This window comes from Pseudonaja textilis, chromosome 2, assembly GCF_049901715.1.
Source record: "Pseudonaja textilis isolate UNSWEBS1 chromosome 2, rPseTex1.2, whole genome shotgun sequence".
Taxonomy (NCBI): domain Eukaryota; kingdom Metazoa; phylum Chordata; class Lepidosauria; order Squamata; family Elapidae; genus Pseudonaja; species Pseudonaja textilis.
Window position 1 is genome coordinate 128,468,768 of NC_141991.1, and position 25,461 is coordinate 128,494,228.

Below are 25,461 nucleotides of genomic sequence, written 5' to 3' on the forward strand. Positions count from 1 at the left end.
TCTCCTAATAGTAAAGTTAGGCACTTTATTCAGCATAAGCAGCAGCTGCCTGTAATATATTTCCTCTTTCTCTGTCTAAAATTCCTTGATCAAGTTAGTTTCTTATTCTTGTTACTCAAATAGTTTGCATACTCATAACTTGTTTTAGGGCTGGTTGGCCTCTCTTGGAACCGAACTGTGAACAAATTAAAAGTTTAGTCTAATGCAATGTGACTATCGTGACATCTATACATATCTAAAGGTCTCAACTGTAATTTAGCTTCTCTCTCCTTTAGTTGTGAAAAAAGGATGCATTTCAGTCAATGATCCAGAGTAGAAAAAAGGTTCATATATTGGTAACCTGAGGTCTAATTTCTTGTTTCAATTTAGCATGCTTGTTAATTCAGAGTCGGATATTGACAAGTCTCTTATTATTTTTTTCTCTGGTACACCAGACACTGCCATAACAATACTAAGTCTGACTCCTTGTGTCAATAAAGTGTGTCATAACTTTGGGGAAATATTATCACTTGACATATCATGCTTTTGGGAGATTTTCAATGAACAATGATGGCCTAAGAACTTATCCTACCTAGTGTAATGCAACATGATTTCATACTCCAGAAATATAAAGCTCTACTTGTTTTAATAATAATATTTATTTTGTAACATAGTATAAAATTATCAAGTAATCTTTGTAATATAGTACTTGATGGGGGGATATATAAATTGTCCTAATTTTAAGCCAATATAGAACCTGATCCATACATACTTACTTTTGATCTGTGTCAGGGTTCCAAGTAATAATTCCATATCAAGCAAAACTCCAAGTCAGGTAGATTCCTCAAAGAATAGCTTCATTGAAAATATATTGGCACAGTTCTGGTGAAAACTGACTCTGAGGACTTCCACAGTTTTCACCTAACTAAAAGTAAAACTTTTCCCACTTTCTCAAAACAATCAAGTCACATGATCCAATCACGGTGCGGTCTGGCTGCCGGGTGACATCACTCTGCCTTCCTCCAACCAGGTGTGAGAATGTCCTCGGTTTCCAAGAGAAAATATTTTGTTTTGGCTACAGTATCTCAACCATCTCCCCCCTCTCTATCCCTCATCTCCAGTGTGGCAACACTGAAGCTATCAAAAATGGCTTCTGTCAGGTCAGTTTCAGGGTTGACAATCTGCTTAGTTGAGAAAGAGGTGATTCAAGGTTTTGGTTGTTCCTCAGCACCTGGGACAGTCTTCTCCATTCTGACATCTTCAATATAAGTTGGGAACATAATTCCCGGGATTTTTAGTCATTATGGCCTTTGGCTAGAAATTACGAGAGTTATAGCCTCAACCCATTAGAGGCCATCAGGCTGAAAAGCTTTCAATAGACATTGATTTCAATTTACACATCTTCATAGTGTTGCCCTCTTTGCAGATGGGGAAACATTGCCTTGGATGATGCCATCCAGTTTCATCACCTGGAAGTGGTAAAGTTGCTCAAGGATTATCAAGAAAGCTACATATTGGGTTCCAGACAGACCAAAGAAGCAGCTGAGGATCTCTCCAAGGAGAATTTGGAAAGTATGGTGTGAGAATGATAGTTTTTGTAATTGCTTTGTTATCCCTGTTTTGACTAGTTCATCTCACTTCTGAAAGGAGTGTAAGGGTAAACATGCTACTGCTAAGGACTTGAAGAAGAAGAGAGACATATAAAGGGAGAGACTACATTCTCTTCATTCCAAACTACTCCATACAGTTGAGCAATGCAGAGTTGTATTTTTCCATAACTGTCTTGTACAAGAGACTCTCCCTGGTGAACCTTGTATGAAAGTTCAGTACTCCCCTTTGACAGCACAAGTAAAATCGATAAAATCCCCAGGAATTGAGATAGTAACTTTTGGTGAGAAAGAAATTTTAGCTGCAGAAAAAGGAGAAAAAGAATGCCATTTTGGGTTGCCTGATAAAATCCAAGCAGCTATCACTATAAATGCTAAACGCATTTAAGGAAAAGGGGTTCTTCAATTCCTGTCTCCTTCAATTTTGTAACTTAATGAAGCTTCCACAGTGAATATTTTTCATTTTCTCCACTATGAATCCGTTATCTCCCTTGTCCAACCATTCCCCCAATAGGTATTTAAGCAAGAAGGGAAAACATATTTGTCTTTAATGAATTCTGACTTTTGTCTGTCCCCACCTTCAAAAATAGTCAACCATTTCTGCTATTTCAGTTACACTCCCTTTCCTACACCCACACCATCTGAGAAGGCTGCAGGGCTATCTCATAATACAGTTATGCCACTGGAGGGTGTGGAGATATAACTCTTACTTTTTTAGGGAATTGATTTTTAAAGTGCAGTAGCTGATGACCAAATTAGAAATGTAGTGCATCTATTCTGCTACTTGTTTCCATCAAAAAAAAAGCATGATATCAAATTTTGGTTGTGTGATTTGATAGAATGGTGGGGACTACAAAAAGGGGATGCAGTCTGTGCATTTCCCAGGTCTGCCTTGCTTGCTAGAAGCCATACAATATATTCTGCACTTTGGAGCAAAACTTTGTGATATGACACTGCATAACTTCTTTCAATATAGTACTCTCACTGTGGCATTTAAGAAATGAATTAGAATGACGTAAGGTGCGTGCAGCAAAAAGATACAGGTAGTCCTTGGGTTATAACAGTTAATTTACCTGACCAGTCAAAGTTATAAGGCACTGAAAAAAGTAATTTGTGGCCATTAAAGCATCACCATGGACATGTGATCAAAATTGAGATGGTTGGCAACTCAACTGACTCATATTTATGATGGTTGCAGCATCCCAGGGTCATGCAATCACCTTTTGCAACTTTCTGATAAGCAGTTAATGGGGAAGCCAGATTCACACAATCATGTTACTAACTTAACAACTGCACTGATTCACTTAAGCAGTGTGGCAAGAAAGGTCGTAAAATGGGGCAAAACTCACTTAGCAACTGTCTCGCTTAGCCAACAGAAATTGTGCGTTACATGCACAAACATTTCTCAAACTAACAACAAAAAAATTAGTCCAGTTGCAATGATTCAACCAGACAACTTTCAGACAACCTTCAAACCACTCTATCTGGCTGATTTGAAACTTTTCATCAACATGTTACAGGCACAATCACAACATGACTTCTATGATACTTGCAATCACTCACAAGCCTCCATTTTGAGAAAGCCAAACTCAAGGAGCTAAAAATAATTTACACAAGCACCAGAACGGAAAGCAAAAATGGGGAAATAGCTTTCCTTTTATCTACATTGTTGCTGTCTCGTATTCTGGGTCACTACTTCAAATACTTGTTCACACCCCAATCAGTCATTTCTCTCCTCCACTCTAAAAAATCAATCACATGTATGGAGAAAGATACTTCAGGTTCAGTCATTACCCCCATATATAGAAAAATGCTGCCGAATCCTAAGCACATGCATTGCCACACAGGAGATGTCCCCCTTGAATTCCAGAGGGCTAATATGTGCAATCTTGCAATGTTCTTCTAACGTGGCAAAAGACATTCCATTGGCTGCTTGAAATGGCACTGTAATTTTTCCTGCACCTCTCTTTTCAGCAGCTACTTTACTGCTGCAATGAAAGTGTTCAGCTATTTTAGAGTAGAATGGCAAAATACCCGTCATAAATCAGTCACTATGGAACAGGAACAACTGAAACCTTGAAGCAGTAAAATGCTACGTTTCACTGTTGCTGCCAGCCTGACACTCTTGCAAGGTTGGTAGGCTACTTTACCCATCTAGACTTTTTAACTACTATGTGCATTCTTTGGTGATAAAATTTCCAAACAGTGGATATTTTCAATCAGAAGTTCAGATAAAATAACGTTTTGTTTAAGATGCTTTTATTTTTACTTATTACAGTTATCAACATAGCATACAGAAGAGCATACAGCTCTTGCTACATCCAACATCAAGAAAAAGAAAACACTGCTTAAATATTTGTTGATTTCAGCTAAATTTTAATTATGGTGATTGTAATAAACTGTAGCAAATTCTTTATCGTTCCTTTTCGATGAATATATGTATCTGCAGATGTGTATTGGGTCAATTCTTATTGTTTCAACCAATTAACACAGGATAATCTGGGGCTGGTATTAATAAAGTAATTCCCACAACATTAATTTGTGCACTGTACTGTTTATAAATTCGGGAGAGTTGGATTTTCACTGGTCATGAGATGCCATCTACTCAATTCCTCCCACCCCACCAGCAGGAGGCAATAGATCCTTTGTGTTAAAAAAAATCATTGTTCTTATCAAAATGGAAATCTCCTTCAAATATCTGAAAGCTTGAGCAAATACTTCTAACAGGAAAAGGAAATCTTATATAATTAAAGGGCATCAAGTGGTCCTTTTATAGTCAGATTGAGATATTGCTTGCTTATGTTTGATGCAAATGGCTTAGAGGAACAATCCAAACATATTCACATAGAGATGCTCCAGAGCTTTCCTGATAGAGGCTATTGACAGGAACAGGATTTGTAGAAGTCTTGAAAACCATCTATCCCAAGGCAACTACTCTTTGTGGTAATGACTTTGACTGGCTCTTTGATGGTTCTGAGGCAGAATAATTTCTAGAATAGTTCTGCAACACAGTGGGAGAAGAGAATGTCCTGACTCCTACAGAACTAGAGACCTATGAGGTAAGGTATCAAATGGTGCAGCTGATCACATAAACAATTGCTGCTTTAAAAAACTCATTGTTTAAGCAACCCTTTCCTGACAAAACCAAAATAGCAGTGCAAGATAAATATGGCACAAGTAAAGGATGGCAAATTTCACTCTCAAAAGGTAAGGAAAGAAGGAAAAAAAATCTCAGTATCAACGCTCTTGAATAGATTTCAACTTTGCTTGAGCTTCTCAGGCACATCCAGGCCTGAGTGGGTGAGCAATTCACCATCCCAGAGGGCAAAGGCAGGCACCACAGGACCTCGGAACTCTGGCGACGTATTGTGGATAAACATGTGTTGTTGTGTATCTACCAAGCTGAATCTTTTGTGGTCATAGTCCAAGAATAGGCCGACTCTTTCTGGTTGGCCAATGTTAGTGATTGGAGTAGTTTCATTAGCAAACATGGCATTCCAGCAGCGATTCCCAAAAGCAAAGACCCAGGAATTGTCATCCATTCCTATGCAGACTTCCCGGGAGATGTCCACATCCGCCACCCCAATGCGGAACTGTTGTGATCGTTTCACAGTCACTTCCCAGTAATGGCAGCCCATGGAGATGGTAGTGTCACCCAAAACTACAGCCCAGTCTCTGAAGCGTTCAGGGTTTTGAGGCACTCTGGTACGGTCAATCCCCAGCATACGATAGAGGACCCCAGTGTCCTTTTTGAATAAATCCAAGCTGCTGTGGGCTGTTTTCTCATCTAATTTGAAACTGATCTCTGAAACAAGAAAAATATGTATAAGGATCAAACTTTTGCTTTACCTTTATATATAACTCCTTTGTTAAGAATTGTCTTCCTAACTAGATAAACAATTTACCAACTTCTGTTGACAGCAGCACATTTCTATTAATCCTTCAATAATGTTATATTTTGGATAATTAAGTCTTTCCAATCTGGTATCCTTCAGGAGCTTTGAGAATACCCCGAATTCTCAACTAACATTGCCAAAGGCCAAGAGTTCTAGAAGATCCAGTTAAAAGTATCAGGAAAACTGCAATACATAATGATTACTTTAGCAAATGCTTCTCTTTCATTCAATTAAATATACATAGCCGATTGAGTTAAGCTTATATCAGTTTGCATACAGTTATAGTTCAGAAATATTTTTCCTTAAAATTATGCACCTGCATTTTACAACTAAATTATTTCAGAAAAGGCTTGCTACAATATATACATATGTAACCAACATTTTAATGGATTTAATAATTAAAATTATACCAAATATTTTTTTAAATGGTATCCAACTGAATGGCAATACATTAATAGCAAGATTTATCAAGAACCTATATCTCTCATAGGATTGATTCCCACAAGTGCTGCAATTGTTAATATACTAATTTGGAGGGGATTCAGTATTTTGGAGTGGAATGCCCATTTGTGCCCAAATCTTACATAAATTTATAAAACTTGTATGCTGACTGATGATTCTTACAGCACACAATCCAACAAGTGAAATGTAGAGCAGAGAAGAGTAACCTATGAAAACATAGCAGTATTGAGTAGCAATGCCTAGACATTCATTGTCTGATAACAAACATTTAATATTTAAAAAGAGTTTGGTTACATCTTACCAAAATTTCATCTTCTGTCACCAAATAAATAATTTTATTTACTAAATCAACTGTTATGAATATCCACTTTACAAATTAAATTCTGTGTGGTTCATAACACATTACAAAAAATAAAAAGTGAATAGTATCAACAAAACATTTAAAAAACTGTGGTACAGTTGTTCCCAAAGCATTCAATAAGACTGTGGCAGGACCACTCATGGACCATCTAACATTCTGCTTCCATCCCCTGGAGCACATCCAGTTTTGCAATACTTTTACTAAGAGATGGTAAGATCAAGGCCAATCTAATCGTGGATGGGGGTGGGGGGAGTGATGGTGTTTCAGAAGCTACTATTTGTAATAATATTTGTAATATCTATTTGTAATATCTATTTGTAATAATAATTTTTCCATATCAGCATATATAAAGATGGAAGATTTTTTTTTATTACAAACAAGTAACCAGTCATTGGCAGAATAATAGTGTATATTACTATTAGTGGGCACCTGATTCCAGGACAATTTTTGAAAGCTATCCACTGTATGCTAATTGGGGATAGATCTGCCAATTATTACGTATTCTAAAATTCTTTCTAGGCAAAAAGTGTTACTCATAGCAATGAACTAGATCAGGGGCCTCCAAACTTAGCAATTTTATGACTTCCTGCCATACGGGTTGGGGAATTCTGGGAATTGAAGTCCACAAAACTTAAAGTTGCCAAGAGATTCTGGAACTAGACTATAAAAATAAAATACACTGGAGCAAAATATAAGCAAGTGAACCATTGGTAAAACAACAAAAACGGAAAAAATTAAATCACCCTCCCAGATAAGTTTCTAGTGCATATAATGAATATAACAGAAAGCTACCAACTCAAGGAAATATTTTAAAAACTTGTCTTAAGTATCATTCCCGTTTATTCATATATTTAATTAAATACAACCTAAGCAAGCTTACTTGGAAACAATCTCAATGAAACTTAAGATGGTTATGAGTAGGTTCAGTTCAGGCTAAGGATTTTCACATTCACTTGAAAAATACATTTTCCCAAACTAGAAAAATCTGCACTCTTTTCCGCTTTGCTTATTTAATTCCTCTGCCAATAATCCCGTTTACTAAAAGAACTAAACTGATATTTGCCTCAACAAAATTATTATCGGATCAAATCCTTTAATTTCCAAAAGATATTCGGTTTATTAAAAGACCGGATCCCACTAGCAGAAAAAAACGTCCATTTATCCTCAACTTAAATCTTAAACAGCAGCGTGACTAGAAAATTCAACAGAAGACGGTTTGTCTCAAAGAGATTTTTACTACTGAATTTCTGCTGCTCCCGAACTAGTGAAGGGCACAGAAGCACTTTAAAGGAGTAAATCGGAGTGCCAAACACGTGGCCAAAGCCTTGGAAAAACGAAAGAAGCCGTGGGAGTGTTGGCTGCAGCGTTAGCCGCTCACTGCGACCAGCCAGTTTTCTATCAGGCAAAGGACAAAATTTTCTACCTCTCCAGAACATCTGGCGATATCCGAGGCTACACAAACCGCAGCCCCGACCTCTCATGGCTCTCATGATGGGCGCCGCCATCTTGGAATTCATAGATCACGTGAAACTGGCGACCTGAAGATAAATATGGGAACCATTTTGGAGGCGGGCATAACTGAGCCAACCTATAGTTGACAAACGCCATCTTGAAATTCAAAGGGCTGGATTGTAGATACCGGACGCGTTCTTAGAGGCCGCCATCTTATTTTAGGGCGCGGCATCTTCAGAAAACATCCCTGCGGAGCCATTTTAATCTGAAAAGAAGCTTCTTTTCCAATGGACTATCTGGTATCACGTGCTTCCTACGTTGATTAACTGCTCGATGAAAAGTAGGCCGATTTTCTATGTGAGGGAGAGAGAAGAAAAAAGTTTATATCCATTTTTAAATCTACAGTAGGTTAAAAATGCAAACTTTGGCGTTTTGTCACAATTTCATCAGACAAAAAGTTTAAAAATTAAAAAGACAGAAGGAAGAACATGCTTCTATGGTTTGGAATACAAGTGTCCTAAATTTATGGCCTCGATAGAACCCAAAATTTATGTTGTTAAGTGAGAAGTGTGTGAAGTGAGTTTTGCTCAATTTTGCGATTTTTCTCGCCACATTTGTGGAGTGAATCACTGTAGTTCTTAAATTAATAATAGGATTGTTCAGTGAATTTGGTTTCCCCTTTCACTTTGCTTGTCAGGAGGTTGCAAAAGAGAATCGCATGACTCCAGGACACTACAACCGTCATAAATGTGAGTCAGCTTCTGAATGTAAATCACATGACTATGGGGAGTCTGCATCAGTCATAAGTGAAAAATAGTCATAAGTCATTTTTTTCAGTGCCATTGTAACTTTGAACAATCATGAAATGAACTGTTGTAAGTAAAAGACTATCGGAAAAAAAATTATACTGTCTCTTAAAATCCAGCAGCTCTATTAATATGATAACAAATGTGAAACACACACTTATTTAAATGGGCTAAAGTTTTTTTTTTAATTGTATAAAGAATTATTAAACTTGGGAACCAAAGATCGTACTATTCTAGTTGATCCTTGGCCTCATAGCCAAAAATGTATTGCTCAATACCTCAATTTCCATCTTGTAAATTCATTAAGAAATTGAATGTCTGGAGACATTTGTTTTCCTAAAGCAAGTTTTTGGCAAAATTATGTAATTCAAGTTTTGGGTATGATTTTTAAATGGGCCAGTTGTTCTCTCAGCCCAACTCAACTTACAGGGTTATTGTTATGGAGAAAATAGAAAGGAATGTATATTGGATAAGGAAAAGGAAGGAAAGGGACTGAATTATATGTAAAAGACCTAGGAAATACTGCTGGACCCCAGCCAACCTGAAGAAGTATTGCGATGGAGCAAAAGACTTCAGCTGCATTATAAAAAAGTATTCGATTCCCAGAATTAATCATTCCTCTGCAAAGTGTGCTGGTTAGATCACCTGGCTTGGAGTATTGAACACCATCTCTTAAAGAAGATTTGGAGACCCTGGAGTAAATTCAAATTAGAGCTGCCAAGATGATTTAGGCTCTGGAAATCCAATCTTATAAACAACTATTAAAGGCCCTGAACATGTTTAGCTTGCCCAAAAGAAGCCTAATGGAAAATATTACTTTAAACTATCTAAAGGCAAGAGAGAGGTACGTTTTTCCTGTGTTGAAATCAAAAGCAGGACAAGGAGCAACACACTGAAATCAAAAGAAAGGACAGATGAATATTAGGCGGATTTTCCTGATTAATGAAACCATCTACTGCAGCAGTCCCCAACCTTTTTCTCAGCAGGGATCAGTTTCTGAAAAAGGCAATTTTTTCACAGACGGGGTGGTGGTGGTGGGTTTTGTTTCATGCGCTACTTAGATCATGTGCATACACAGATGCAGTTTTACTCACTTCTGCAACCAGGTATGGGTCCGCCACCTGGGTTTGGCAATCCCGATCTACTGTGCAGAGGACAGGGCCAAACTCCCTTGCTGTTTTTTTAAATACAACTGGATAGCATTTGTGAAGTAGAATTCTTAGTAGAATTCTGCGTAGAGTAGGAAGTTGGATTACATGACCTATAAAGTTCAACCCAACTCATATGTTCTAGGATTGTTGTACTGTGAGAATCTTTGTAAGCCTTTGTGTTATTTTTTCGAACGTGAATTATTCCCCCAAGATGTTAATTTTCTGGGGGGGTGGCAGGAAGTGACACTTTTTTTTAATGAAGAAATATTTTAAAGGATGGAATGGTGACTTTTGGCAGCTGTAGAAAAATCTTCCTGGATTTCAGAGATTGTACTGGATTGTACTACAACTTTTTAACTGGTTTCTTCCTGAATCAACAACTAGAAATGTACAGCTTGCTCTTGCTTTGGCTAGCAGAACTAGTGTTAAATGAATTCAACAGCAATTTATTCCTTTTTCCCATGGGCTGCATACAAGAAGCAGTATTGTGTATGAAGAATAATTAATCCTGTCATCCTCGAAAGAAATAATTTGGTAAAGCAGCAGCTTCTTATGGATAGATCTTTTAATATTCATTGTGCATGCTTCATTATAATAATTTGACAAGGCACTGGAGATATATAACATAAAATCCTCCAGCCAACACCAGGGCGATACAAACCCTGTCCTCATTACTGATATATTTGCACAGCAATGGCTGGAGAATGCTATAGGATGCAATAAATCATTAGTATGGAAATGACAGATATTGTTAGTCCACATTTTTGCCCTTATCCAAGATTTTTGCCCTTATCCAAGCACAACAGCCCAAACAGAAGCTCAACATACATAGTGTAGTAGAGTACTATAGTTCTGAGATTCATGACTCTTCCTCAGACTTACCTTGCCCCACACCTCTGAAAAACTAAATGATGAAGATATGCAGATGTTTTATATATCAGTCTTTTCAATTAGAGGAATTGGGATTTCACTATTACAGTACAGTAAATATGGATATGTGTGTTACATGTACACTGTAATGTGTGGTAGTATAAAAAGTACAGTACCAGTACTATATGGAAAATAACAAAATCTTTGCTTTCTACAAAATAAATCCACTTCATCTGAATTTGCTCATGAAGTTCTTGTAATACTTGTAACTCTTCTCCATTTGAGATTGATGCACAATCTGTGGGTCATCTTGAATTTACAATTCCACCTCAAAATAGCAGGTGGCAGCTGTAGCCAAGAGGACCTCTATAGGTTCATTTAATGCAGGGGTCTCCAACCTTGGCAACTTTAAGACTTGTGGACTTCAATTCCCAGAGTTCCTCAGCCAGCTTTGCTGGCTGAGGAACTCTGGGAGTTAAAGTCCATAAGTTTTAAAGTTGCCAAGGTTGGAGACCCCTGATTTAATGCATCAGTTGTGCCTGTTCCTAGATTAGGAGGCCCTTCAAACTCATGCTGCAGTCATCTCGCAAATGCCATATTGCAATGTGCTTTATGTGGATCCGCCCTTGAAGATCATTTTGAAGCTACAACAGGTCTAGAAGATGGTGGTGCCGATAGTAAGGGGCATCCCTTAGAATAGCCACATGACAGCAACTGCTCCATGAGATGCAGTGATCTCCAGTCAGCTTCTGGGTGTAATTCAAAATTCTGGTTACCATCTATTAAGCCCTTCATGTTATAGGACCTGACCACCCATGTCAATAGTTTCTGCCCTTCTTGTAAGATCAAGCAGGGGGGGTATGATTCAAGTCCTATCAATTTATCAATTAAATATACAAATGATCTTTATATTACTGTATATTGTTTCAGGAGAATCAATGCTATTCAAGATGCATAAAAAAGTAATATGCCAAAGAATTAAAAGGATAATATAAGAAAGAAAAAAAGGAAATCTAGCTAAATCTAGTTTACCCCCATGCCATTCACTACACCACTACATATCTAACGTTCTTCAGCACCATAATTCCAAGGTACAGTATCCCATTTTCTTTGTTTGGCCTTTCTGATGATCCAGCTTTTATAACCACAGTAAAAGGGTAAATCAAAAGCTGATGTCTTCCTGACAAAGGTGAGTTCTGATCATGAGTACCAGAACTCACCTTTGTCAGGAAGACACCAGCTTTTGATTTAGAAGTTTTTTGTTGGTGTTCCCTGATACTACAAATTTAATGTGGAAAAAAATTACTCCCAAGTTCCTGCAAATGTTTGGCAACCTCATTTTTGCCTCTCTTTTCCTGTGGTGGTTTTAGAATTGCTCCCTTCATTTTCTTTGTGGCTTTCCAAGTCTCCACTAAACCCTAATTCAATGGAGCAAGGACACATGACTATAATAGGGTGTGGATGGATGACTTTGGTTGCTACCTTTTGACTGGCAGGATTGTTCTAGCTGTTTGTAATAAGTCAGCAAAGACCAGCCACAGAAAGGGGACAAACAGAGAGATGGGGGAACCTAGGTCAACCAGAGGTCAGCACCAGACCTTGCTTTCGCTGAGTGAAATGCTGACATGACAGCAAACAACATGGCAAGCAAAGGCTGCAGCCTCTCAGATTCCAGTAGCTGTTGAGGTAAATGCTCCTGTTGCTGCCTAATCTGAGCTGCCCTCAAGTACAGGTTTCCTCTAGGGACAGGCCTAATAGTGCACTTTGGATATTGGGGTACATTCCCTTCCTGCTTCAATTAAGACAGAAGAAGCCACAATCTTTTTTTGGGCGGGGGGAGCAGGGAGGTCTCCAGATGTCAGCTTAACAAGGTATACCAGATTAAGAAACCAATGCCATGTAGGTCAAGGCTATTTTTATTGTATTATAATGGCATCTTGCAAGTCTGAATGTGCTTCTCACTCTTTCTTCATGTGAACTTGGGAGGGGCTTGTCTGAGATGTTTTCTCATGGATCTTTGGCCCAGCCTCAATCCGCTCTTATCTGACTATTGCCTCAATAGCAGCTCTTCTGCCTGCCTTCAAGGCCATTCCCTCTTCCCTGCTATAGCAGGAAACAGGAGAGTTTCAAAGAAAGAAAGATGACCCCACATAATAAGGTGCACATAAAATATGCACATAAAAAGGTGTTTGAATGCTTGGTTGGGGTTACCACAGTTTGACTCTTTCGCCCATCTTATTAGAAAAAAGTTTATCATATTTTGTCAACAGTAAGAACTATTCATATTCAGAGGAGCTCTATTATTCAGAAGATTGATTCCTTCAAAAATGGCTGTTCCAGAAGGGGTTAGTATCAGGGATTAGTTATTAAAAGGTTCCAAAAGGGTTTCTTCTGTTTTATGGGCATAAAATGGTAAAATATATATTAAGACAAACATTTGACTGATGCTAAATAACTATTTCCATTTACCATCAAATTTGACTGAAAGACAGATTTAGGAACGGATCTCATTTGTAACTCAGGGACTGCCTGTATTTATTTATAGTATTTATATGCCACTCAAATGCTGTAGAACTCTGAACAGCATGCAACAACAAAAATAATTTTTAATTATTATTAAATATTATGATTTGCATGGTTATTGTTCCAATACTTTTTATGTTGCTGCTATGAATTGCTTAGAGTCTTGATTATTAAAATAGTATAAAAACCTCTGTGATAAATAAGTATTCTACATAAATAAAATCAATTTGAAGCAATTTGGAATATGCTACCAATAGAATTGGAGTACTGTACTGTGCTTTGTGGAATAAATAATTTCTTGCCAAATTTCTGTTTCCATTTGGCAATCAAAGAAGAGCTACTACTGTATACCAGCTGACAAAACCAACTATACAGTGGGGACAATCAGACCTACAGCAGAGAGTTTAGGTCTGTTATGTCCCTGTTCTGAAATATTACCTACATTATGATTCATTTCAAAAGGGATTGGATGCTGTTCTTCACCATAAGCAATACAATGAACAAGCAAACAGAGGCTTGTCAGCAACAGAACAAGAGTATAAACAATTATGGCCCCTGAAACCAAAGCACAGGGCAGAGATAATTATGACAGCTGTCCCCCTTTAGCACACTGAAATGAGCACAGGATATGATGGCACACACTTATAGAAATAAACTGAGAACTAATACTATCTAGGAGAAACCCTTATGTTGGAAGATGCACTGAATTGTGTCTTCCTGCCTAGTTTTGGAAAAGATGAGGACACTGATTCATTGCCAATTAAAACTATAAAGCTACAGATTAAAGATCAGGATGTGTAACTTCATGCGGTTGAAAAAATAATTTTGGAAGGTTGGCCTATATATAAAAGTCAAATGCCCGTATATAAATGACATTTATATATATAAATGTCCCTCTTCCATAGGGAGGGAATAGTTCTGCGTGTGTGGCTGGCAATTTGCATGCGCAGCTCAATTTGCATGAATGGTGTGCACATGTGCAATTCCCTCGTAGACCACTAGTAGGCTGCAGACCATAGACTGGGGACCTCTGCACTAGACTATTGAAGAAGAGCTATTCACTTTTAAAAGAAATCTTACTATTAGTCCAATTTCTGAGAAACTTGATGAATAGAATGGTTTGACTAGCATGAGATTAACATACCATGAAATCTATCATCTATACCTAGGCCTTATACGACAATCATTTAATATAAAAATAATAAAAATCATGTTTGTTCTGACCTTGAGATGCTCAATTAATGGGGTTAAATCCATATTCAGGACACTGAACTACCCACCTAGTGGGATCGATCGATAGTCAAATCAATTCCCAAGGAGGGCCTGTTAAAGGACAGCTCAGAAAAACAGAAGTACAGAACACCATTGATTGTCACCTACAGCTTACACGCAAAGCCTCTTCCTCTTCCTTCATCCCCATAGCAATATTGATAGATTACATCAGAAATGGGAGACAGAGGTTTACTTCAAGTCAATGAAACTGTCAAAGGCTTGCATTGGCTGGTTACATAAAAGACAGTCAAGAGCGAGCATTGATGCAATTTAATATTTGAACTTCTTGAATGTGCAGGAAACAAAACATGAATATTAAAATTATATAATAAAATGAAAACAGAATGCTCCCCAAAAAAGCATTACGTGGTCAATTTCTATGAAAGACCAGGAGGAAAGTGGATACTATATGAATGCATATGGAAGGTTCATATGGAGTATTTTAAGGCAGGATATTGCAATTCTAGGTGTGTCAGCTGAGACTGCTTCATTATTCCCAGTATGACTTTCTTTTTTTTGTACTCTCTAGGGGTGTAAACAGGCTGTATTTAAACTTGAATACAAACAAACAAAAAATACATTGCTCAGTTCCTACTGTGCATTTTCGGTTAGACATGCTTCTTATGCTAACACTGCTGGAAACCCTGCAGCATATTTAATTGATTAATGTAGGATTTTTCCTTTCTTAAATAAAATGAAAACACTCATTTTCCATGTAAATTCATTGAAATATGATTGCAGTCTCCTTTGATCATACAAAAATAAATCCCATGCTGGAACACTGGTAACTGTGACAACCCCGTTCAGGTGACTTCCTGATGAAGTTCAAAGAGCCCTTTGCCTCGACACTTTTACTATTGAGATGTGCCAAAAACTCATTACTCACACATCCAGGAAGCTTCCCTTTTATTTTTATTTATTTTTATTATTTCTAACTCTCTCACTCCAGAAGCTGGAAGGGGAAGAGATGTGGGTGATTGTAGGTTATTGATTGGAGCTGCATCAAGGGCATAGCGTAGGTTAATGATACCAATCAAAGAAAACTAGGTTATTGGAATGTCTTGACTGTCTCAGGAACTCCAGTATTAAGTCCTTCTGACCACTGGATTGCTGCTTGAGAACTTTTTCTTTCCTGCTTCACCTTTTAGATTTTAGCTGATAACAAGAAAGGATGAGAAGGCAGGTGATGTGGGAAGAGGACAGTGTTTGGTCAACCACTAGATGACAGCAGCAATGCACTTTCTTTCACTCAGATCAGACTTGGAAGGAAGACACCATGAGCATCAGGGAGGTAAGGCAATCCCTCTTTAAATGTTGAGATACTGTAATGATGAAGACTCCATCAGGTTTACCTTGATTCCTGGTAACCACAAAGACAGATTGAATGTTTCTCAGCAAAAGAAATGGACAAATTTCATCTTTTTGGCCCGCCTGGCTTTTTTTAAAAATAAAAATGTATTTGTTCATAAACCTACTCGCTATTTTTCTGAATTCTTTCTAATGTCAGTTCTTTTCTTCCTAGCAGATTCTATCCTTCTTCCTGTATTTCTCCCCCTACCTTCGAGCACAATCTTTTCCAATACTTAAGGTCAACTGGTAATTTTTTAAAAAGTTGGCAATTTTTCTTAAAATGAATGTTTCCATCTTATTAATCAGAATATTCTATATTAGCTATTTCAAAGTATATTTTCATTTTGTTTTGTTATTTTTAAATGGGTGAGCCAATGACAAAGGTATTAAAAGAAATAATAGCAGATATGTTTTCCAAGATCAAGTATGGAATTTGTTCTCTGCGATGATTTTTTAAAGAAAACAATGTATACAAACACTTCACTACAAGTAGGTGAACAGTAATTCATAACTTTTCTTTTAACTACCAGGATTCCTTAATTATACAGTCTCTTCCTACCTTCTTTCTGTAACACTGGTTTGACCTATGCTGGGTTATATTATAGATTAGCTATAGCATCTGGGCTATCATTGGCAAACCAATGGACTGGAAGAATCTTCTGATGTTTCTAGAATTAAGACATAATTGAACTGGAATCTGTCTTCATTGTTCAAAAAAGAGCTTTGATTTATTGCCCTCAAGATATTTTAGACTACATTATTTTTTATTTATCGGTATCCCACCTTTATTATTTTTACAAACAGCTGAAGGCAGTGAACAAATTCAGTCCACCTGCCTCCTTCTATTTTCTCCACAACAATCCTGTGAGGTGAGTTGGGCTGAGACCAGCCAGTGATGACTATTTGTCATATTGCTCAAGATTGATGGGAGCTGTAGCTCAAACATTAAGTGGGATCCAAATTGAAGATTGCTTTAAGAGAAAAGCCTGGAGTTGTGCCAACTATGTCAGAGGTGGAGAATAATAAAAAAAAAAATTCCCTGATTTATAAAAAATTCTGCTACCAGAGGGTGGAATTGGGTTATTTTAGTGGCATATCTCAACAACCCACCAATCTTTTTTGTCAAGTTGTGTCTAATTTTCTTCTTCTTCCTTCCTTTCCAGGAATTGCAGAGCCGTCAATTCTGGTGTAGCCTATTGGCAGAAGCCACAGGCACTCTTATCTTTGTCTGGATAGTGCTGGGTGCCTCATCCCCCGCTGGCCCTAAAGATGTGCTGCCTACTTCACTCCAACCAGCCCTTGCTGCAGGACTGGTAGCTATCAGTTTGGCACACTGCTTTGGTAAGATCAGTGGTGCCCAAGTCAACCCCGCAATCACTATGGCCTTCCTGTGCACTCGTAAACTGGATGCTCTGCATGCCTCAAGCTATATTTTAGCCCAGTGTCTGGGTGCCATCTTAGCATCAGGCTTTTTTTATCTCATGTTACCCAGCTCAGCCATTGGGCAATTGGTCACAAAGGTAAGCTAGTTACTTCTCTTTCTTTCTCTTCCTGATGATCTCCCTTCCTGTAAGGCAATGGTCCCCAATCTTTCCAGTACTGCAGATCAGTAGTGGTGGTGGTTGTGGTGGCAGCGGAGTGGAGGGGGTGGTGGAAGAGAGGATGGTTTTGCACGCATACATGCCGCTTGCGCAAATGGAACTTCACACACTCACCCGCCACTTGCCTGGCCTGCATTACATGTGCCAATGCTCTATGTCAGGAGCCCACAGTGGTTGTTCTCTACTAAGTAACCTGGTTCAATATCACTACCACTGGCTAAAGGAAAATGGAGTTGAAGAAGCCACCTCCGTTCATTGTGTCAAAGCATGCTACTCCTGTCAATTGTTCATTAGATTTATTTCCTTACAGTGGGATCTCTCTTTCCTCCATTCTTTCAACCTTATAAAATAGGGTGATGTAAGAGAGTAACTCCCAATCATTTAGCACATTTTCAAAGCTGAAGATGGATTTGAATTTGTGGTTCATAAGTTCTAATCCACTACCTTAATTGCTACCCACCAGCTACCAAAAGTTATTTGATTCCTAGAAAATCTATTTGAGAAGCCTGATTTTGCTAAGTATACATAACATTTGTGAATTGTTTTATTCTTTGTTGCTTCCTAACTTCATTCTCACCTGCTGAGATGGTCATAGTATAAACCAGGGGTCTCCAAACTTGGCAACTTTAAGACTTGTGGACTTCAGCTATGCTGGTTAGAGAATTCTGGGAGTTGAAGTCCACAAGTCTTAAAGTTGCCAAGTTTGGGGACCCCTGGTATAAACTTTCAACCACCCATTGCCTTCTTGTCCTTCTCCTATTGCGTCAAAGTTCAAAGTAATGAGCTGTCGCAAATCGTGGAAATGTATTTATTTAATTTTAGATTTTTATCCAGTCTTTATTTATATAATTCAAGAAGCTGTTCCTGGCACTGCACTGTTCTGGACAGAGTGCTCTGATGTTCTTGGGATCTGTTGGAATCACTCTTCCAACTTAGGAGTCACAGGTCCAAGTACTCCTATCACCACTAAGGACCACTTTGGCCTTTACTTTCCACATTCTCTCCAGAACCTCCTTTGGGTCCTCCTGGTACTTCTCCAGCTTCTCATACTCCTTCCTATTGTTGCTCTCTCTTGGCACCAGTACATCCATCACCACCACCACCCCCTGTTCTTTGTCTACTAGCACAATTTTTGGTTGATTGACCCATTACCTGCCTGTTTGTCTGGATCTGGAAGTCCCATAGGATCTTAGCCCTGTTATTTCCCATGACCTTCTGTGGAATCTTCTATCTGGATTTGCAAAGGTTTAGCCCATACACTGTGCGATGTTCCTGTATTGTTGTTCCAAGTTCCTGTCAGCTACTTGGTTATATTGTTCAGTGGATGCTGTTCCTGCCTGTGCTTGTACCCTGCTGTTATGAGTTGGATTGCCTCTGAGACCTCTGAAGATTTAATGTGGTAGACTCCTGCCTTTATGGATTTGATGCCTAGTGCCTGTTCTTGTGCTACTACAATCAGTGCTTCAATGTTGTCTTTTAGTCCAGCCACCAGTAGGATTTCCCAATATCTGCCATGTCTGCTGTTTGTCAGTGGTACATCCTACACACCATCTTGTTCTGATATTGCATTGCCTCTGCTTGATCTTTCTCCTATATATGCAGCTACTGATCTTCCTCCATGTGTGTTGCTGCTTTCAATGAGTTCAGTAGCTCAGCTCAATTTATTGGCTGGAAAAGCCAGCAGCCCAGGTCCAAGATAGGCACATAGGATGTACCTAGGCATAGGGGTGAGATTCTACCAGTTCGCACCTATTCACTAGAACCGGTTGTTAACATTCTAAGCAGTTCGGAGAACTGATTGTTAGAAGAAATTACTGGCCTAATCCTGTAAGGAAGGCAGGAAGGAAACATTCTGGTGTTGCTTACAGAAGCTGCCTCTCTGTTAACCCTTATTACATTCTTGGCAGGACTAGACTTCCTGTCTCTGGAACATCTCTGGAGTTTATTTTCCCTCCTTTGCTGGTACTTTGCTTGTGTGGAGTGACCATTCAAAGTTACAATGGCACTGAAAAAAGTGACTTATGACCATTTTTCACACTTACGACTGTTGCAGCATCCCCACAGTCATGAGAGGCCAAGCAAGGAGATGCGTGCCTCGATGTGAGTGATGTTGAGTTGGCCACGCCCAGCCAGTCACATGACCACCAAGCCATGCCCACCAACTAAACCACGCCTACAGAACCGGTTGTTAAAAAATTTGAATCCCACCACTGCCTAGGCACCACACGATGGATTGAGCTCTCATCCTCGCTCCAGCTCCTGCCAACCTAGCAGTTCGAAAGCATGCAAATGTGAGTAGATAAATAGGTACCAGCACCATTCGGTGGGAAGGTAACAGCATGCTGTGATATCATGCTGGCAACTTGACTACGGAATGTCATTGGACAGCGCTGGCTCAATGGCCTTGAAAGAGAAATGAGCACCATCCCTTATAGTCAGCAACATCTAGCAGAGTAAAATCCGCAGGGACTCCTTTACCTTTTTACTTCAATGGGCTCCAGTCTAGCCTGCTGGGCAAAAGTCTGACAGAAAGACAATCCACTACAATTATCTATACAGATTTTTCCCTCTGCCTTTCCCTCTACTCACATTTGCATGCTTTCGAACTGCTAGGTTGGTAGAAGCTGGAGCGAGGATGGGAACTCAACCCATCGTTTGGTGCTCAGATACATCCTATGCACCTATCTTGAATCTGGGCTGCCAGCTTCTACTGCAGACAAACCCAGGTGAGCCACTGAACCCCCATTGAAAGATGTCCACAAAGAAAATAAAGATACTTATTTCCTATGAATATGCGCAATTTATAAAGGTTATGTTTTAGTCTTAATCTAAGATGGGTATCACGTATTTTCAAGCATAGCAAATAATAAATTGTTAGGTGTCCTTTTATAAAGACAAAACTAGGAACAAATGTATTTGTATGTTTAATTAAATCTTTGTCATACCAAGATTTTGGTTGTCATTTAGAGTCTTCACATCAAACATTAAATGTGCCAGCCTATTCATTTTATAACTCATGTTAATATCTGAATCGTTTTGATAACACCAGTTCTGTTAATATAGCAAAATTAAAAATTATTAATTTTTAATAATAAAAATAAAAAAATTAAATCATAAGGTCTCTTTAATATAACCTGTCTACAAATATTATAGATTAACTGTTTTGAAATCATTCAAGCAAACTGTCTCTGATTTCTGCTGACTTCATAGATTTCTTAGCAACGGTGTGAAAATAGCTTGCCACTGCTTTCTTCTAGGCTGTATATACCCCAAGTAAGTCTTGCATCCAAGTGGCCTGTGCACAGTTTCAACAGTTAACATTTGGGTTGCAGAATATTTTATGGGACAATAAAAACTTATGCAGGTTAAATATATCAAGCCCATGAATGACCTGCAGAAGATCTCCGCCTTCTCTCTGAACCCTTCCTTCTTTCCCTTCTTCATTTTAGGTCAGCACAGAGGGGAATGCTGGACAGGCTCTGGGGATGGAGCTGTTTTCCACTTTCCAGCTAGCTCTCACCATTTTTGCTGTAGAAGATCACCGGAGGCATGAACTAGGGGAGCCTGCTGGGATCTTGGCTATTGGTTTCTCTGTGATAGCAGGAGCTCTGGCTGCGGTAAGAGCCCAGACAAAGAAGTGCCCCAAAGTGCACCCAATATCCTGATACCAGAGCTTCAGATTCCCCCAAATATGTTCCAAGTAGCAAATTTTAATTAAGGTTGATTTTGATTAAGGTTAATTAAGTTAGATACTTGTGTTTGGCTGGTGATCTTTAATCGTGGTCTAAAGCAGGGGTGTCAAAGACCGGATCCAGTCTGTGAGGTGTTTAGATCTGGCCCATCCCCTCCCCAAGCTCCATTTTCGCTGGCAGGGGGCTGCAGGAGGCCGTTGCAGCCAAAAATGGAGCCCAGGAGGGCTGCGCACGCCCCCCTGAGCTCTGTTTTTGCTGGCAGAATGCTAGCAGAACAAACTACTAACTAAAGTGGATCCCCCCCAGCCCCGCCCAGGCCACCACAGGTGCCCCCGACATAAGTGGCGTCAAGCTGGACACCTTCCCCCCATCCCCCTCAAGGTCTGATACAGCCCTCAAAGAAATCAAGTTCGACACTCCTGGTCTAAAGTGTCACTTTTGTTCCGTGAAGTTCATCCTCTGTAAATGGATCCCATTGTAAAAATGCCGTTACAGCTTTTAACCACAGTTTTTTCTTTTTTGCTGTCCACAGACAGTAACAAAACTAGAATGATTCTTAAACAGAAACTCCTGGAAGGCAAAGTAACAAAATGAATTGAACCTACCTCTGCAGGTATTAGGTTGTTGAGCGTTTTAGTATTTTGCATCTGCAGCCTACCAAATGCAGTATCTTGCCACCTTGAAAATGCCTATCATGGAGCTTTTTCTCAGGCTTAATTTAACTTACTTTTATCTGCGCAGCTGGAAGGCAGCTTTAATAGGAATCCCTACCAGGAGCACATCTGCCCTTCATGGCTGGTCAAACCATTTGAGCATGCCTTGCTATATTGTAAATTTTATAGAGATCTAAACAGTAAGCCTATTTTTGCCCATTAAACTACCCAGGGACAGGCAGCCTCCTGCTACTTCTACGGTTGTAAACTTTTGCATGGCAGCTTTGTGCAGCAACAGATAATGAACAGTCAGTGGCAAAACTGTAATCCATCTCTCTCAGCAACTGTGGCATATAATTCCCTGTTGCTTTTTACATTCCTACGTGTTACACTGCGTGCTGCTTTATTTTCTGGATATTTTTAGGAAGCTATCTTAAGTGGCTGGCCTTTAACTGTAATAATAATAAAAAAAATGTTCATCTCCCACAGTGTTAGGCTATGTTAGCTTGTTGAGATAGTCCGGACAAGAAGAGTAACCAGAAGTACTAACTCTTTCTTTATTGTAAGGTTACACTAACAAAATTTTGCAAGACTGAAAGTATCCCCTGTCCTTAAAAAAAAAAAAAAACTTTACATGATAGTTATCCAGTCTGTGGCTCTTCCTCCTGTCTCCCAAGGCCGTTCCCACAGACCATTACAAGCTAGAACCAGGAAAATTCCAATTCAAGTTCACTTTGGTCATCAAAGCTCCTTTAGGCCAGTCTCCCTCTTTCTCCCCCCCCCCCGCCCCTGCCTGCCTCCCTCTCTCTCTGGTAGGAAAAAACAGGAGGAAGGAGTGCAGAGTATATCCAAGAGAGAGCTCTTGGAGCTAACAGCCCCACCAAAAACTACAATAATCAATTGTGAGGGTTGTCCCTGCAAAGGGGAAACTGATGGGATGAATTACAGTGAAGTGGCCATTTCTCAGGAAGGAGGAAGCACAGTCCAAGGACTGAGGAAAGACAAAAGACAGCCCAGCCCAGAGCTGGAGAGGAGATAAAGGAAGAGAGTCAAGACAGCCACTTACTAGAATCTCCCAGGGTATCTGCATCAGGTGAGAATGGTAAAGGTTATTCTGGCAAGATTCTGCATATTGTGTGTAAGCAAATAAAGAACTGAACTGTGGCTGGATTGCTCTGTGTCGTTCGTTGACAGAGCCTGACATTTCAACAAGTGGAATATCACAAATTGGGGGGAAATGCCTGCATAAAATTTGAGGGTTTTCTCTCTCTCTCTCTCTCTCTCCATATTACATCACGATTGTGTGTTAGTTTGGAGCCTGTATGCCACACCTGGTCCTGGTGTGAGGTAATGTTTAAATTTTATTACATATTAATTGAAAAATGCCATTAATACAGTTATTACCTATGTATATAATAAATTCCTTCCCCCATTAAAAATTACAATGCGTCATACAGTCAGTTCTAAAAGGTAGAGTAGATGAAGAAATACTATAGCTCTCGCCTTGGCCTCATTGTAATCTTCGTAATGGTTCCTTCCTCTCTCTGACAAGGTCATCCTCTTTACTGGTGTGTGGATCCTTTTGGATTCTTGGTTTTTTTGTTATTGTTATTTTATTCCACCTCTCTTGCACATAACAAGGCAGAGAACATACCAAATATTCTTACCTATTTTCTCCAGAACAACCTGTGAGAAGGATTAGCCTGAGAGTGACAGCCCTAAAGTCACCCAGCTGGCTTTCATGTCAAAGGTGGAATTAGAACTCTTAGTCTTCTGTTTCCTAGGCTAGCATCTTCACCACAACACCAAACTGGTTCCGTCCAAGAATTTCAGGGACACAAATAAATAGCCCTGAACCTCAGCCAATGCACCAGCAACAGCTAGAAAGACGACCTTTTAAAAAATAATAATAAACAGGAAAAACTTCATAGAACAATCTGTCAAGGGAGGAATTGAAACACCATTGCAACTTGTATCAAACTTATATTTCCTAGGGTACCTTCTCTGGAGGCAGTATGAATCCAGCCCGATCTTTGGGTCCAGCTGTCATCACAGGATTCTGGGAACATCACTGGGTGAGTAGTTACTGCAATGGAGGTGAATGGCTTAGTCCTATGGAGAGGAATAGCCTGAGATTTTCCATCCCTTGGGTACCCTGGAGGGATGGGGTCAATTTTAGTAGTTGTCTCTGGATTGCCTACTCTCCTTTTTCCTGTCAGAGAACTTTCTGGAAGTTTCTATTTAGGATGACCTTGAATGGATGATTATATTCAGCATTTAAATCTGTAACTTGGAACATTTTAAGTATTTTTCTGCTGCTATATTGAATTTTCAAGGTATTAATATAAGCTACCCAGAACTTGCTGGAGAATAGAAACACATATTTCCATAGTATTTAGGTTTACCTTAGACTCCCATCTTTACTGGCTTCAGCCAATGTTAGGTATTTGTTTCCCTGCTTTTCTCCCTATTAGTCATCCCTTACGTTTACCAGTATGTTGCTTGAGCCTTGCTACAACCATGTTCTTGCCAATCTGTTGAATCTTATATGACCTTCCCCCATCCTTCCAAGAGCTGATATATACTGCTTCAAAAACTACATCATGGCTCTCACAGGATCTCTCATATTCACTTTCCAGGTGTATTGGCTCGGCCCTATTCTGGGTGCTGTTCTGGCTGGAGTATCCTATGAATTCTTCTTTGCTGACAGTGCTTCACGGGAAAAGCTTGTTGCCTGCCTGACCTGTCGCGACATTGAGATTGTGGAGGCAGCCAGCATGTCTCGGTCTTCACTCTCTGCTGCTGTTCAGGCTAAATCACCTGACAAGGAAGAACATGGCACTGAGTAGAAAGCAACAGCAATTCCCCATCTCTTTGTCTTCTTGTAAAGCCTCTGTTCAGCTTCCTTCCACTGTATGCAGCTTCATATATATTTGTATGTGTACTGGCTTTAAGTGTTTTGAGGCTCTTCAAGCACAGCGCTGCCATCAGGACCCTGCCAGAATTCTGATTATGTTCACAGTTTCACAGTTATGTTCTAACATTAATAGAATCAAATAGAGTAATCTGAGGAAGGATAGAAGCCAGGAGTCCTAGATTCTCATTGTTTTTAGATAAGACCTAGTGTGTGATGCTCATCAGCTTCAATATACTTGGCGACTCCTCCTTAGCCACCATCAGTCTCCATACCCACCTGACTGATTTTAGATACACTTAATTTAAAACACATGTAAATGGAAAGCTCATGTAAATCCCCTAAACATCTCAGAAGTATTCTTAGAGACTAAAAATGGTTGCCACATAAAAGCCCAGTGCTTCATTTAGAAGTATGTTTGCCTGCCGAGGAAAAGAGATACAAGTAAGGTCCAGTAGCAGGAAATCCCGGTTTGGAGCCCAGTAACAATTCTATTGTCCAGTTGTTGAGTATTTTGTTCTTGATCACTCCTATGATAGCAGAGGTTTTATGGGGGTGCTCATGATATGCCCTAGAAATGAGTAGACCTATGTGACATTGACCCCGCCCCCAAATTGCTGATCCCATGATCTAATGAGATAGATCTAAGAAAAAAATGGTTGTTCCCATTGCTGTTCTAAGGACAGATGTAACCGTCTGTGAGAGAAAGGACTGGAAACGAAGCCTTCTGCCTTCTGTTCCAAACGCTGCTTTTTATTTTATTGCACGGCCTTGGACAAAAGCTTTTCTCTAGATCTGTGTCCCATCTGTATTATAATACTGTATGGTGCGATAGTGTGTACTGCTGTATCTATGGGCAATCAAAAGTAGAT

General features: G+C 39.3%; 3 protein-coding genes and 1 long non-coding RNA gene across 7 annotated transcripts in view; 2 read left to right on the top strand and 2 right to left on the bottom strand.

Moving 5' to 3' along the window:
• Positions 1–5,393, top strand: part of GLS2 (glutaminase 2) — a 29,829-nt gene extending 24,436 nt beyond the window's left edge. The window contains exons 18-19 of one of the 2 annotated variants that reach the window (XM_087925199.1): positions 1,406–1,551; positions 3,865–4,339. In XM_087925199.1, coding sequence (XP_087781325.1) covers positions 1,406–1,551; positions 3,865–3,938 — 220 coding nt within the window. In that variant the 3' untranslated portion in view covers positions 3,939–4,339. Of the gene's footprint in view, positions 1–1,405 lie in introns of both variants that reach the window. The other variant, XM_026717430.2, reaches the window with a different exon arrangement.
• The window catches only part of LOC148127075 (uncharacterized), a 136,686-nt gene extending 125,589 nt beyond the window's left edge, over positions 1–11,097 (bottom strand). The window contains exon 1 of the long non-coding RNA XR_015741900.1: positions 11,052–11,097. This is a non-coding gene — a long non-coding RNA (uncharacterized LOC148127075). The remainder of the gene's footprint in view (positions 1–11,051) is intronic.
• SPRYD4 (SPRY domain containing 4) lies at positions 3,829–8,030 on the bottom strand. The gene is made up of 2 exons (XM_026717460.2): positions 7,729–8,030; positions 3,829–5,391 (listed from the first exon to the last, which is right to left on the bottom strand). Exons 1-2 carry the CDS (start codon positions 7,820–7,822, stop codon positions 4,844–4,846), a joined length of 642 nt encoding a protein of 213 aa, XP_026573245.2. The 5' UTR covers positions 7,823–8,030; the 3' UTR covers positions 3,829–4,843.
• On the top strand, positions 7,973–25,203 carry LOC113447328 (aquaporin-4-like). Of its 3 annotated transcripts, XM_087925205.1 has the most exons (7): positions 8,517–10,248; positions 15,528–15,670; positions 16,534–16,598; positions 16,893–17,249; positions 20,780–20,947; positions 23,670–23,750; positions 24,315–25,203. In XM_087925205.1, the coding sequence occupies exons 2-7, from the start codon at positions 15,601–15,603 to the stop codon at positions 24,522–24,524; spliced, it is 951 nt and encodes a 316-aa protein (XP_087781331.1). In that variant the 5' UTR covers positions 8,517–10,248; positions 15,528–15,600; the 3' UTR covers positions 24,525–25,203. The 3 variants fall into 3 exon arrangements, with proteins under 3 accessions (XP_087781333.1, XP_087781332.1, XP_087781331.1); XM_087925207.1 differs by lacking the exons at positions 8,517–10,248; positions 16,534–16,598 and adding an exon at positions 7,973–8,097; XM_087925206.1 differs by lacking the exons at positions 8,517–10,248; positions 16,534–16,598 and adding an exon at positions 7,984–8,506.
• The last annotated feature ends 258 nt before the right edge of the window (positions 25,204–25,461 follow it).